Source organism: Zosterops lateralis, assembly GCF_965231275.1.
Source record: "Zosterops lateralis genome assembly, chromosome: 2".
Taxonomy (NCBI): Eukaryota; Metazoa; Chordata; class Aves; order Passeriformes; family Zosteropidae; genus Zosterops; species Zosterops lateralis.
This window is the reverse complement of record NC_139763.1, coordinates 60,997,672-61,010,095: the sequence shown is the minus strand read 5'-3', so window position 1 is coordinate 61,010,095 and position 12,424 is coordinate 60,997,672. Positions and strand designations below refer to the sequence as shown.

The window sequence follows — 12,424 nt, the reverse complement described above, 5'->3', positions numbered from 1 at the left end:
TCCATACAATAATAAATATGTAATCATGCATCCAACAATAAAAAGGCACGGAAAACTGGTCACTTAGTAGTCATAAAAATTACTAACTATATTAACAAAGCCACCCAAATTATCTGTACAAGGAAATGTAACAATATATTCCAAAGGTGAAAACACATAAAACATCTTTAAAATAGTATATGCAATAAATACCTCAATTGTTTTTATATATTAAAAATAAAACTGTGCCATTGTAAACAGTATGTAAACAAACAAAATTCACTGTTCCTTACCATTATTACAAGTAAATAAAGCCAAAAGTTACACCCCTGCTCTGTTAGATATACTTCATTGGCAAGTTTTGTCAGGCAGTTTAAAGTTTTACTCTTTTCTGCAGCAAACAGAGCCTGCTATGTGTGTAATTCTAAGTATTAGAGCAATTGCTAAGCTTCAAAACTGACTACCCAGGATGTAGTAGGTCATCAAAGAGAACGGGAACTAGGAAAAGCAATTCTTGCAGTGTTATGGATAGAAGTATTTTATTTTTACTACATATAATAGTGTGGGTAAAACTCAGCGGTTTATGTAACACTGCTCTCCTACAGGACTCGAGGGGGCTGTACAGAGGTGGTGAGCATCCCTATTCTCTTGGGCAGAGAAAGTGAGGCACTCAAAGGTTAACTACGCTGCCCCCAGTCTTACACCAGCTCCATTGGCAGGAAACCAGAGGCAGAATCCAGACCTTCAGCCAGTTCCTCCTCATTTCCTTAGATATCACATGGCCTTATAGACAAATAAAGGTGTGTCCTGAACTCCAGTCCTGATTAGAATAGCAGAAAGCCAACCAACACACAAAAGGAAAGGTGTCTGCTTGCTTGGCGCCCATCTGCCTCCACTAACAACCATGGAGCCTTGCCAGCAAGTGAAGCAGGAGCACCAAAGGAGCTTTCCCCCCACTAATCTGTGATCAGATCCACATCAGCAGACTAATGAGCCCAGACAGAGCCCTGTGTTACCTTTACAAGCCTCCCGATTGCCTCAAATGTTTATTCTTTTGAGGTCTGTTTCTACATCCAACAAACTCCTAGAAAGTTCAAGCAAGGTGCATACTTCCTGACTTATTAGCAAGGGGAAGGATAGGAATCTGAATATGATCCTTTCTTAAACAAAATTATAGGAAAAGATTCCTGGAAGTGGTGGGCATTTGCACAGATGTCTTCAGAAAGAGCCTCATGAAGGAAGGTGTCTGCTTTGTTATTTCTTCAGCTTTGATACCTTTGACATAACTACCTCATTTTACAAGTCCAACTATCCCTGGGATGACTAGCTATGATAAATATAAACTTACCTGTTCCCAACACATGTATTTCAAAGTGCATGACAGCTCTAGTTTGAAAATGGTATTTTAGCCTTAGATGAAGAAATTAGGATGCATCTATTTAGCTGTTTCACAGCCATATATTTTTTTTACAGTAAGAATACACCTTGAGCATACATAATTAAAAGATACCCTGGAAAGGGATTTAGGAAGCGCTGCATTATGGTATTTGTCCTCCCTTGTGCTATTAAAGAACTGATCCTTCTGCCTCTAGACAAGTGATTTCTCTAATGTCAAGCAGTTGTCTGACTTGCCTTACAACTTAACATTTTCATAATTTTAATTGATCCATGGAATATCAAAAGTCATTCAACACACTGGCTATGAAGATACCTCCATGTCTTGTTGAGAAGCTTAAAGCCACATACTATGTGACATTTTTTTCCCCAATAAGGTACTTTTGGATAAGGTACTTCAAGTGTCTCATACCAGATCTGCAGAGATAGATGAGCTGCATGAGATCAGTAGGTACAGAAGACAGATAGGACTACTTTTTATTTATCAATGAATACTTCTACACATTCGCCTGCCACGTTGCATTCCCTCTTTGTGGAGAGAGGCATGAAAGGTGACCTCTTTTTAGATGATTTTGTATTAAATCTTACAAAAATTATTTTAGAAGCTATTTCCTTAGACATATTCAAGGACCAGATCAATGAAAAATTCTGTACATTCTGGGAGGCATATATTCCCACCTGTGTTGTAGTTTGCAGGTTCCGTAGAAAAATCCAAATAGAAACTGCAGATTTCACATTGGGAAAAAAATAAATACATTTCACTCATTTAAAAAATTATCACAGTAGGAAAATAGCCAGTAAACAATAGATTCAGAGGGGTTTAATCTTGGCCCCAGTGAGATCAATGGGAGTTTTGCCAAGGATTTCAAAAAAGCCAAAATTTCACCCAGAATCATATACAATTCTTTAGCTGACAACAATCATAAACATCCTGCCACCCCATTGTTGTATAAGTTAAATATTAATAAGCATCTGTAAACATCCTGCAATTCATCTGATATAAAAAATACTATAATAAAAACAATGCAGCATCTTAAGCACTGTATAGTTTTTAAGATTTTTTTTTTGGCTCTACACACAAGTTGGCATCATTATATTGGGCAAAACCAGGGTATGTATATACATCTCTATGTACAGGTGTGCTCTCACATACACACTACAAACTATACACATCCACACAAATACTGGCAAGGGAATGACATTCATAGGTATGGCATGTAAAAGCCTACCCATGATCAATTTGAGGATCACTTTTATGTGAGGAGCAATTTCCCTCCAAGCAAATCATCTGTAGGCTTACATGTAAATTCTATAAGTGAAATACAAGAACAATCTCCAAGGGGCCTAAAGGACTGTTTAAAGCACAGCATATGCCTAAGTCCCAAAATATCTAAATGATTGCAAAGACAATGGGCTTTCTTGTGGAATGAACAGGAAGAAGGGGAAACAAAGGGCAGAAACTACTGAGTACACACCAGTTTTTACCTAAACCTGTGCAAACCATGTTATATGTTTTCATTTTCAATAGAATATAGGTTTGGATTGAGTGGAAATCATGTGTTTCAGCTCTTTGCTACAAACTGCCATTTAGACCCAAATATATGAGTTATGCAGAGAACTAGACAGTGTCACATCTCTGCAATGCTTCCAGATGTACTTCATGCATCCACTCACGCATGTAAGTGGATGTTACTACAGATTTAACTAACAGCTGTACTTGACTGGAATACAAGTGTAAGTTACAAGCCTGGCTCGTGACAGAAACCACCCATGCTGGGCTGGGATCCTCTCAGAACCTTTGAAATACCTTTAGATGAAATTTAACTTTCTTAAATGCCAGAACATGCATTAAAAATGCATTAATGCAATTCCACAATGCTCAACATTTGAAGATACCTGCTCTAGACAGACAGATGTGACAGTGAGAAGCTTCGTTAGTAGTGACTGATAGGTTTGCCGTCACCATGAATTACGAAGAAGCTGCTAATATTATATGACATTAAATTATTTGTGTGTGATGAGAGCAGCAAAGAAGAGCCAGAGGGAAGGTGCAGAGATCAGGCCCCCTTCACCTTTCTGGAGCACCTCAACAGCTTGTACTCTTTATGTACAAATCCCATCTATGTCTCATCTACCACTGTAAATATCACCTTGCCCTTTGATGATCCCATCAACATACAAGCATATTAAATTCCTAAGGTAACTGGCAGCTCCAGGGAGGTGCCATAGTTTCAGCTCTTTTAAGATTCAAAGGATATGATGTGAAAAGGTGGCTAGTGAAACAAACTATTTCAGGACAGGTTTACAAGGTGTGGTCCTTGAGTGGGAAAAATGGTAATTTTTGCTGTGTATGGACAATGGCATTTTTCAAGGTACATAATTTAAGGAGACATAAAACCAAGACAAAAAGTATGGACACCACAAATTACTGTAGAAAATCCTCTGGAATGTGGATAAGCACACAGTCCAAATGCCTGTTTCAATGCATAGCCCTAATGGCATCTTGGGAGAAGAGAGTGCTACACGGAACCTTCACAGTGAGAATCTGCATACCTGTGTGCTCCTTGTAAAGCTTCCTAAACTATCCAACTAGAAAATCTTGTATCCTTGAAATTCTCATTAAAAGGTTCCAGGTCCTACTTTTCAGCACATGTGCTCTCCCCATCCCCGAAAAGCAAGACTAAGTAGCTTTGAATGGCTTTCCTCAATCTCCCCATTCACAAAATAATTGATTGTGACTGCAACTGCAAAGAGAATTAGTCCCGAACAGAGCTTACTTCAACACCAGGAGAAAAACATAGTTATGTCTCTAACTCTTTCCCTGTTAATGGCACTATCAGGTTATTAATTAAACTATTTTTTTTAATCCAATTAATGCTTTAGTTTAAAAAACCTGGGACTTGAAATGCTAATTCCCTTTAAAAAGTCATAGAAGGGATTTGGGGCACTGTGGAGATTTTATGTTTGGCTTTTCACACAGTTTCCATAATGAAAACAAACTATCCAATTTTACTGTTAGTTCATTTCTTCCTCTTTCCACCTTCCAGTTCATATGCTCTTCTCTAGCTATACCTGGCTCAAACACAGCTCCCTAAAATAGTTGCTTCTAATGAATTTGGAAAAAGATAGTTGCAAATTACTTTAAACTTTTTACCACATCGCTTTTATATTCAGTAGCTTTTTTCAATCCTAACACAAGTCTTTGAATAATACCAAAAACTGTATTTTTACAAAGTATTTGTTCCACAGGATAAAATACTCATTGGCCACTTGGATACTTATAGCTCCTACTAATAGCTACCATAATGTCCAGTATTTTCAATGTCTCACACAGCTGGTAGAGTTAACCAAAAGACTTCTCTTTCCAAGGGCATTCCAGTAGCTAGTGTTAATTGTTAGACAGAGCTTTCATCAGGGATTGCAAAAATATACCTTAAAGGATTTTAGTCCACCATGGCTATGCTAAGTTTGGAGCCTGAAGCCTTGCTCTATCTTGCTCTCCTTGAGCACCCTACAACTTTTTCCTGGCCTGCCTGTCCAGCACTTCTGAACAGAAACCATGGAGAGATACGCAAGGGTCTCATCTTGCCAGAAGCTGGGAACTCATCCAGACACAGGAGCAGGGAAGCAATGTAAAAACATTAATAAAGGCATGACTGGTGTTAAACATAAATGAGGCACCCGCTTCTTCTGCCCCACTAATACAAGCAATAGGTTGTATGAACTCAAAATCCCATCAGAGAGCTTATCAAGTTTTTGTCAACTGGGAAACAAGTCTTTAATTATTTAAAACAGATGTTTATAATTCTACCATGTGCAAATATGAATTTTCTGTTGACTGTTCTGAAGGTGATAGGTCTTTAACCACTACAGCTAAATTGTTTAAAATTTGTCCAGGAATCCTCTTGTGTACTTATTCATCAGCATTTTGCTTCTTTGCAAAAGTGTTAACAATGCTAATATTTTTTAATTTACATATGACAAGGGGATGATATTTTAAGGTTAATTCTTTGCACTGAAAAAAACCAAACTTTTCAATTTATTTTTTTTCAGTTAAAATATTGAGGGTGATCACTATTAAGCCTACAGAAGTTGCTATGAATTTTGGTATTAGCTCCAACTGGCTACAGAAATAGTCTTCTCAAGGTCTCCAGATGGCTTCCAAATGGATTAAAATTTCTGAGAAAAAGACTGGGCTTCTGTATGGCAGAAACAAACATTTCAAGTACATAAGCTAATACTTAACAGAGCTATGAAACCTAATGCAACAGTAGTAGAAAACAACTAGAAATTATTTTTTTTTCTTTTTGTAAAAAACATCTATTTCACACTATACTCTGGATACAAATACAGGAATTTATATAACCAGTAAAGGTTTTATGTTGATAATTACTAAATGACGTTTTATCATTCCTGCTGATGCTACCATTCATCACTGAAGAAGAAGCAGAGATATTTTAAGCCCTGCTCAAAGTTTAAATTCTGTCCAAACTCCTCAGCTTCCTCAAGTCATTAAAAACTTATTCCTTAAGACAACGATGCAGCCACATATAGTCATGTACAGTTCTTGCAAACATTAAATCTTCGCAGTTAGAATAAGCAGCATCAAACTTTGATGATATGAAAATCATACCACAAAACATACAATCCATGAGAACAGAATCAAAAATACAGGACAGCCTGTGTTATAAATGCATATAGGATGCTGCAGTTGAGAGGTACATAAGTTATTGGGGTGAAAAAATAAATTTAAAATTACTTATTTAATTTCATTTTCTGTGGCTCTTTACTTACACTCATGCAAGTGACAAGATGATTTCCTGGTTGTAAGCTAAACAAATTGCTCCGGCTCAGTTATCCTCAACAAGATACATTCCTTGTGACTTTACCTTTCACAAAGACTTTTTGCACTGCTAATTATTAATTACCAGAACTATTGAACTCATAGGCAAGAACTTAGGGGCACAGAGAGAGCACTGCAGAAACAGCTGTAAACACAACTAATGCAACCATTAACAGAAAGCATCAAGCAAAATGGAATCACCATGGGGGGGTTTTGTCTTGCATGTACATTATTACAAATATTTTTAAAGTAGGACTATGGAACATCATCTCATATTTGTTTTATATATTAATTTTCCATTACATGTGAAAAGGGTCTCTTGCCAGTCTTCCTGAAATGAAGACCAGATGCTTTGAAAGACACTGATAATTTTACCCTCAAAGTAATGTTCATTATAATTTTCATTAATAGCTTGAGTGAGTTCAATTAAAAAGTAAAATTGCCAGGCTACTTATTTCTCTACGAAAAACATAGGAAAATATAAAATGGACATTTATGAAGAAAAAAACCCCAATACCTCTCCTTTGAATTACAGTGATGCAGCATTGCAGTATTAATTACATTGAGCAGGGATAGAGAGAGTAAGATTTTACAGGAGTAATTTTTTACAGAGTAATTTTTTACAGGACCGAGTATGTTAATTCCAGTCCCAAAACAAGAAATACTGGAATGAAATAGTCTGGGAGGGATTTTTGATCATATGCTTTACATTTTACTGTTCTTCCAAGTTCAAAGCATTTTCCTTTGAAAGAAAGACATTCAGAAGAAAAGAATAGTGGTTAAGGGGAGAGACATAAAAATGTATCAAAGAAAATTTTTACTTGCCATCTTATAAAAAAATTGATTTTTGAACCTCCTTTTCTTTGAAGTATTGCAAAACATCCCAAACACCTAAAACCACGAGTTGGCTTGATTTCATTCTGTTTCTAAAAAGAAGGCATGAGGCTTTATAAAGGCAAAATTTGCATGACCTAAATCAGAGGTTGCTACAGCAATCAAATACAGTGAACTGAGAAAATCCTGTTTGAAAATGACAAAACAGCAACATACATTTAGCAACCTGCTGCCATTCTAAAACATGCAGTCCTTGTGTTCCTCTCTCTGAGGTGCAGAGCTTTTCATCTATATGAATACCAGCCACTACAAAAAAAAATGCAGATTTTTTGCACTCCTTTCAGGCTTTAATGTATACTGACCATGGAAGTCACATGTATTTAACTGGGGGGAAAAAAATTAATCCAGTAAACTTTGTATAGGGATTGTCTTGATAAATCTAGCATGCTGGATCAGGCTCCATAGGATCTTGTTTTCTAAAAAGATAACTGCTTTCAGGGATGTGTTTACCTTGGTTTTGTTGAAATATTGGGATTTGAAGCACTTTTTAACAGCAGGAATAAATCAGGGAGAATACAGTTCATTAAAAAATGTAGCTATTTGTGTACTTAGTTCTAGGAGCTGAGACTTTTACAGCAGTAAGGAAAAACCCCAATACTTAAAATAACCATAAGAGTAACAGTGTGTTCAGGTTTTCAGAAAAGCTGCATCACTTAAACACAGTTACAACCCAGGACCTTCGCAGAGAACCCCTGTAAGAATATTTTGAGCCTCCTTGTAAGATGCATTTGCACTTCACAGCCAACACTAGTCTAAGGCATAGAGTTGCATAAAATTTGCTCTCCTGGGCATCTAATAAATACAGCATAAATGATACTTACAGTTGTTTTTTTTTTCCCTACTCACACGTTTAAAAAACTGCTTAGGACAATTAAAGTTAAATTCTTTGGTGGTCATTTAGAAAAATGATCGTTGATCAGTTGTCCTATATTGAGGTAATTTGAGGAGTGCCATAAGAAAGTTGTATTACAAACATTTGCCCATGTTCCCTGCTGAAAAGCAGGTCCCATTTTTTAATATATTCAATGTAGACCTCTACAGTGACTTGAAGAGATCTGGTTCCATAGCCCATCTTAATGCATTACAGACAGCAAGGCTGAAAGTTGTAAAGATATTGTATCTTACAATCAGGAAAGCAAGATCTGCTATGTATTATGTCCTTGAATAGACCAGAAGATCAGCTATGTTGTCTACAGTAACATCAATATGCAAAAATGCTCCCACATGTTAAAATACTGTGTAGCTTATGGAGAACCAAACAGAAAAGGAAATAAAGCTTACAAAGACTTGACAGATGTCACCTGAACATCATTAAAGGGGTGAATGTCAAGTACATTAAAAGCAAAACCAACAAATTTTCCATTGTTTGCCTAACTTTCCAATTTTTTGCATATGCTTTTCATACAAAAGCCTGAAATCATATCATTTGGCAAAGGCATTTTGATTTGTTTTTTTATGCAAAACCTAATAGAAAATAGCCTTTTACTTTTGTTTGTTTACCAGAACTATCATTATGTCCACAGAACTCCCAGAGTGGTGCCTGTTGAACCTACAGCAGCAGGAACACAAAGCACTACAATACAATACAATTTAAATAAAATAAGCCTGTTTTGCTTCTTTTGATTTTTTTTTTCCTCCAATAAAACAATTGAGGATAATAGATTTTACTTCCCAAGGGGTTAGTCCCATCTACTTGCCATGGAACAACTCCTGTCATATGCATGAGAAATGGAGGGCAAAACCAGGATGCAGTACTTGACATTGGACCCCTTATACAAGGAAATAAGTTTTGGTAAAAACCGAATGAAACCTTACTCTGCTGCCCATGAGGAGCACATAAATAGATACTCTTTAATGTGCAAGAAACATCAAAGCTACTTGATTAAGTGAAAGTCAAGTGTTCCTTGTGCCGCAATGACACATTGCAAGGAACAGCAAGGAGACAACAATTCTGTGCAAGTTTTCTGGCAGGTGGTGCAAAGTCATTTCGTCTCAAACATTTAGGTAGGATTTTTTTTGGTAGATATCTGAAATTTATTTTCTGACTAGATTAATACTTTTGTGAAAAGTTAACCAGGAAATTAAATTATGAACCTTTTTCATTTAAAGTAAGTGTAAATAACCTTACAAACCCTGGTCTAGAGCAATTTCTAAACAAAGATGGTTTTAATTTTTTTAAACGGTTTACACTCATGGATTCCTGTCTTGCATGTGATTCATCTTAGCATGCATAGTCTAAAAACTTAGAGTCTGGGTTTTTTTAGTTTTTATGGTCTACTGATGGCGGAGTGCTGTCGAGAAATAAATTGATACCTTTTTAAAGAAATGCACACAGATGCATTTTTATAGTAATAGTTAATTAGCAACAATTAAAAGTTTACCCCACAAAAATCAAATCAGCTGCTACATTTTAAATATCTTCTTATGTATGATAAATAAAATTAAATTTTCCTTTAAGAAAATTTCATTAATATTTAAACCTGCTTTTGAACAATAGAATAAATAAAACGTTAGTGCCTACAAGTTCAAATATGCTACAGATGTTTAAGATAACTGAATAACTACATTAAAATGCACCATGAGGAGATTCTTTACCATTTTCCATGCAGGAAGCCAATTGATGTTTTTGTGAGGTACCGGTCTCTCAAAAATTCTCATAAGTTAGTTACCTGATACATCTTCTGTACATGATATATTTTAAAAATCTAACTGTACAGTGTTTCAATCATATATACTCTGCTGAATATGGCACAAATGCTAAGTTTCCACACCCACACACCCTTTGCCATAGAACACATTTTAGGCATAACACAACACTGAAGAATAGAAAAGTGCCTGAAACTGGAGAGAAAAAAAAAAAAAAAAAAAAGACACTCAAGTAGCAATAAATTAAATCTCATTCAAACCAATAAAAAAGTTGTTCAAGTGTTTAAAGTATCAGATGTGTCATGCAACAGAACAACAGACAATTCAGGCAGGCACACCATGCATTATAGTTTGCATTCATGGTATCCCAAGGTATCTCTCCCCTTTCCTGCATGGCCAGCGAGTGCTGGATACCTGCGGCATGCCAGGCTCACGTGTTGAATCTTCCAGACTTCCTGGTCTCCTGCACAGGAGGTTTTACAGACCTACGCCTCGGAAGGATAACCAGATGACCTCATGCTGTAGAGTGGCATCTTGCTGCAGCATAAAGAGAGGCATACTGAGCTGCATGTAAGCAAAGCAATCATTTCTTGATTATATTTTCCAGTCACTGCAGTTCACCATCAACCAATCAATTTACCAAAGTGGGCTTATCTGAACTGGCCAATTTGCACACCAAGACAACATCTTCGCAGAACATATCACCTTTTCCTTTCTGTTTTGGCACAAATCCTTTAGTACTCTTGCTGCAAGTTCTTCACCACACAAGAATTCAGAGATGCTAGCCTATACAAACACCAGTGCTTATTCTTCCACAGAGTAAACTACAAGGACATCCAGGTGCCTGCAACAGCTTTGCTTCTCCAGCAACTTTCTCTTCTCTCTTTAAGAAAAGCACCAGCATAATTATGTTTCAGACAAAGGGGTGTTCTTGCTGAGCTCTTTAATTCCCTGGAGAATTCGCTTCATATGGCCCACTTTCGTTATCCCCAGGTCCTACAGAAAATTTAAAAACAGAAAAAGAAAACAAAGAAAAGAAGACAAAGAAGGAAGTTTACTTTAAAAAAGAGGAAAAGAAACACCATTGATTATGATCTATTCATGCAACAGATGTCTAGAAATGTGCTCACTCTGATCAACACTAACCAGGAAATGTTAGCAAGAGTTGCTTTACAGAAAGACTGCTTAGGGCACACAATGAATCCCTCTCTGTCTGGCAGACAAAAAATGACTTACCTGCAATAGTGACAACCCAGAGAACTTCAATTTATGTCACAACCATCTTTGGCTTAACTTCTAGATACAAACACCTTTCCCAATTTCTGGCAAAATAAAGAGAACAATCTCCCCCTCCTCTCTAACACAGCAATCAAATGCTTGATAGGATGTGATGGATTGGAACTTCTGTCCAGTAATGTCACTTGATCTGAGGCCCTATGATGTTTGCTTTAATCAACACACATATCTCCAGTTTCTCAAGGGAAAGTGGATGTAATGGCTACACGCATGTAGGACAACTTCCCTTTAGAGAGCAATAGAACAAGCAAGCATTTGTTTTTCATTCCAGAAAGGTTACATCTCCTAGCATGGATGTTCCTGATTAGAGAGCTGGAAGAAAAATTCTCAGAAACATGATAGTCATATCCCAAAGGAAATGTAAAAAGCACAAGAGTAAATCTCCTTGTAGCCACTAAATCATTCACATCAGCTGAAATATTTCTATTCTTGTTTTCCAGACCCATCTCTGTATGCAGCAATATACAAGAATTTTTGTAGCAAACGTCTTCCAGTATTAGTAATAGCTTTAACAGCATCCCTTTTCAATTTTGGCTGTTCCAAAGATCAGAGAAGCAGAATGGGATGCCCAGCTGTGCTAATGATCTCCCACCACACTAATGAATTTTCAGCTCAGTTTGGTGGAAATCTGCTTCCCCTATCTGTGAAACTCAGCTATGAAAAAGTCTTTAAAATCCATGTGTTAGTGGTGTTGAGCAATCAGCAGAGTCAAACACTAGTTATTTGTAGAATAAACCTTATATAAATAGACTGTGGTTAAATAACTAAAAAAAAAATTAGAAAAGTTCCATTGTTTTTCTAAAATAGAAATAATTTCATTTTCATAGGAAGATTTTTCCATTACAAAGACATTAAAAAAGAAGGGAGTATAATTAGGCAGCTTGAAAAATTTTTTCTCATAAAGAGTGGAAAATGAAACCACATATATTATTCAGTACATACTCTATGCAAAGACTGTATCTACATTTCTACAGCCAGAGAGACCTCAGAAAATCTATATTCTGTATTATTCTAAAATGTTAGCATGCATTTAGTTTTGGAAGAAAGGGACAGTAAAATGGGCACAAATTAATTATTTTATTCTAAAGGTAGCACAGCCAAGATTAAACAGATGGCTTAATTTTCAGAGAGTCAAGACTGAATTCTTGTTATGGCACAGAAAAAAAATACTTGGTTGTTTCTTCAGTTGAGAACTGTCAGCACTATAATAGATGGTCATCCTTTACAGGACTTTGGCACAAAGGTGTCAGCATTAAGGAGTTCAACATTTGTTCATAAAAGTTACCAAAGCAAGTGCTTGTTCATAAATAACAAAAAAAACCTCCTGATTTTCCACATCACATAATTTTTTATTTTATTTTTGCTAATAAT

At 36.3% G+C, this 12,424-nt stretch overlaps 1 protein-coding gene across 1 annotated transcript in view; it reads right to left on the bottom strand.

The window, feature by feature from the left end:
- Positions 1–9,558: 9,558 nt before the first annotated feature.
- The window catches only part of DGKH (diacylglycerol kinase eta), a gene marked incomplete at its 5' end in the record, with an annotated part of 149,649 nt that continues 146,783 nt past the window's right edge, over positions 9,559–12,424 (bottom strand). The window contains one exon of the mRNA XM_083884657.1: positions 9,559–10,753. Coding sequence (XP_083740783.1) covers positions 10,664–10,753 — 90 coding nt within the window. The 3' untranslated portion in view covers positions 9,559–10,663. The remainder of the gene's footprint in view (positions 10,754–12,424) is intronic.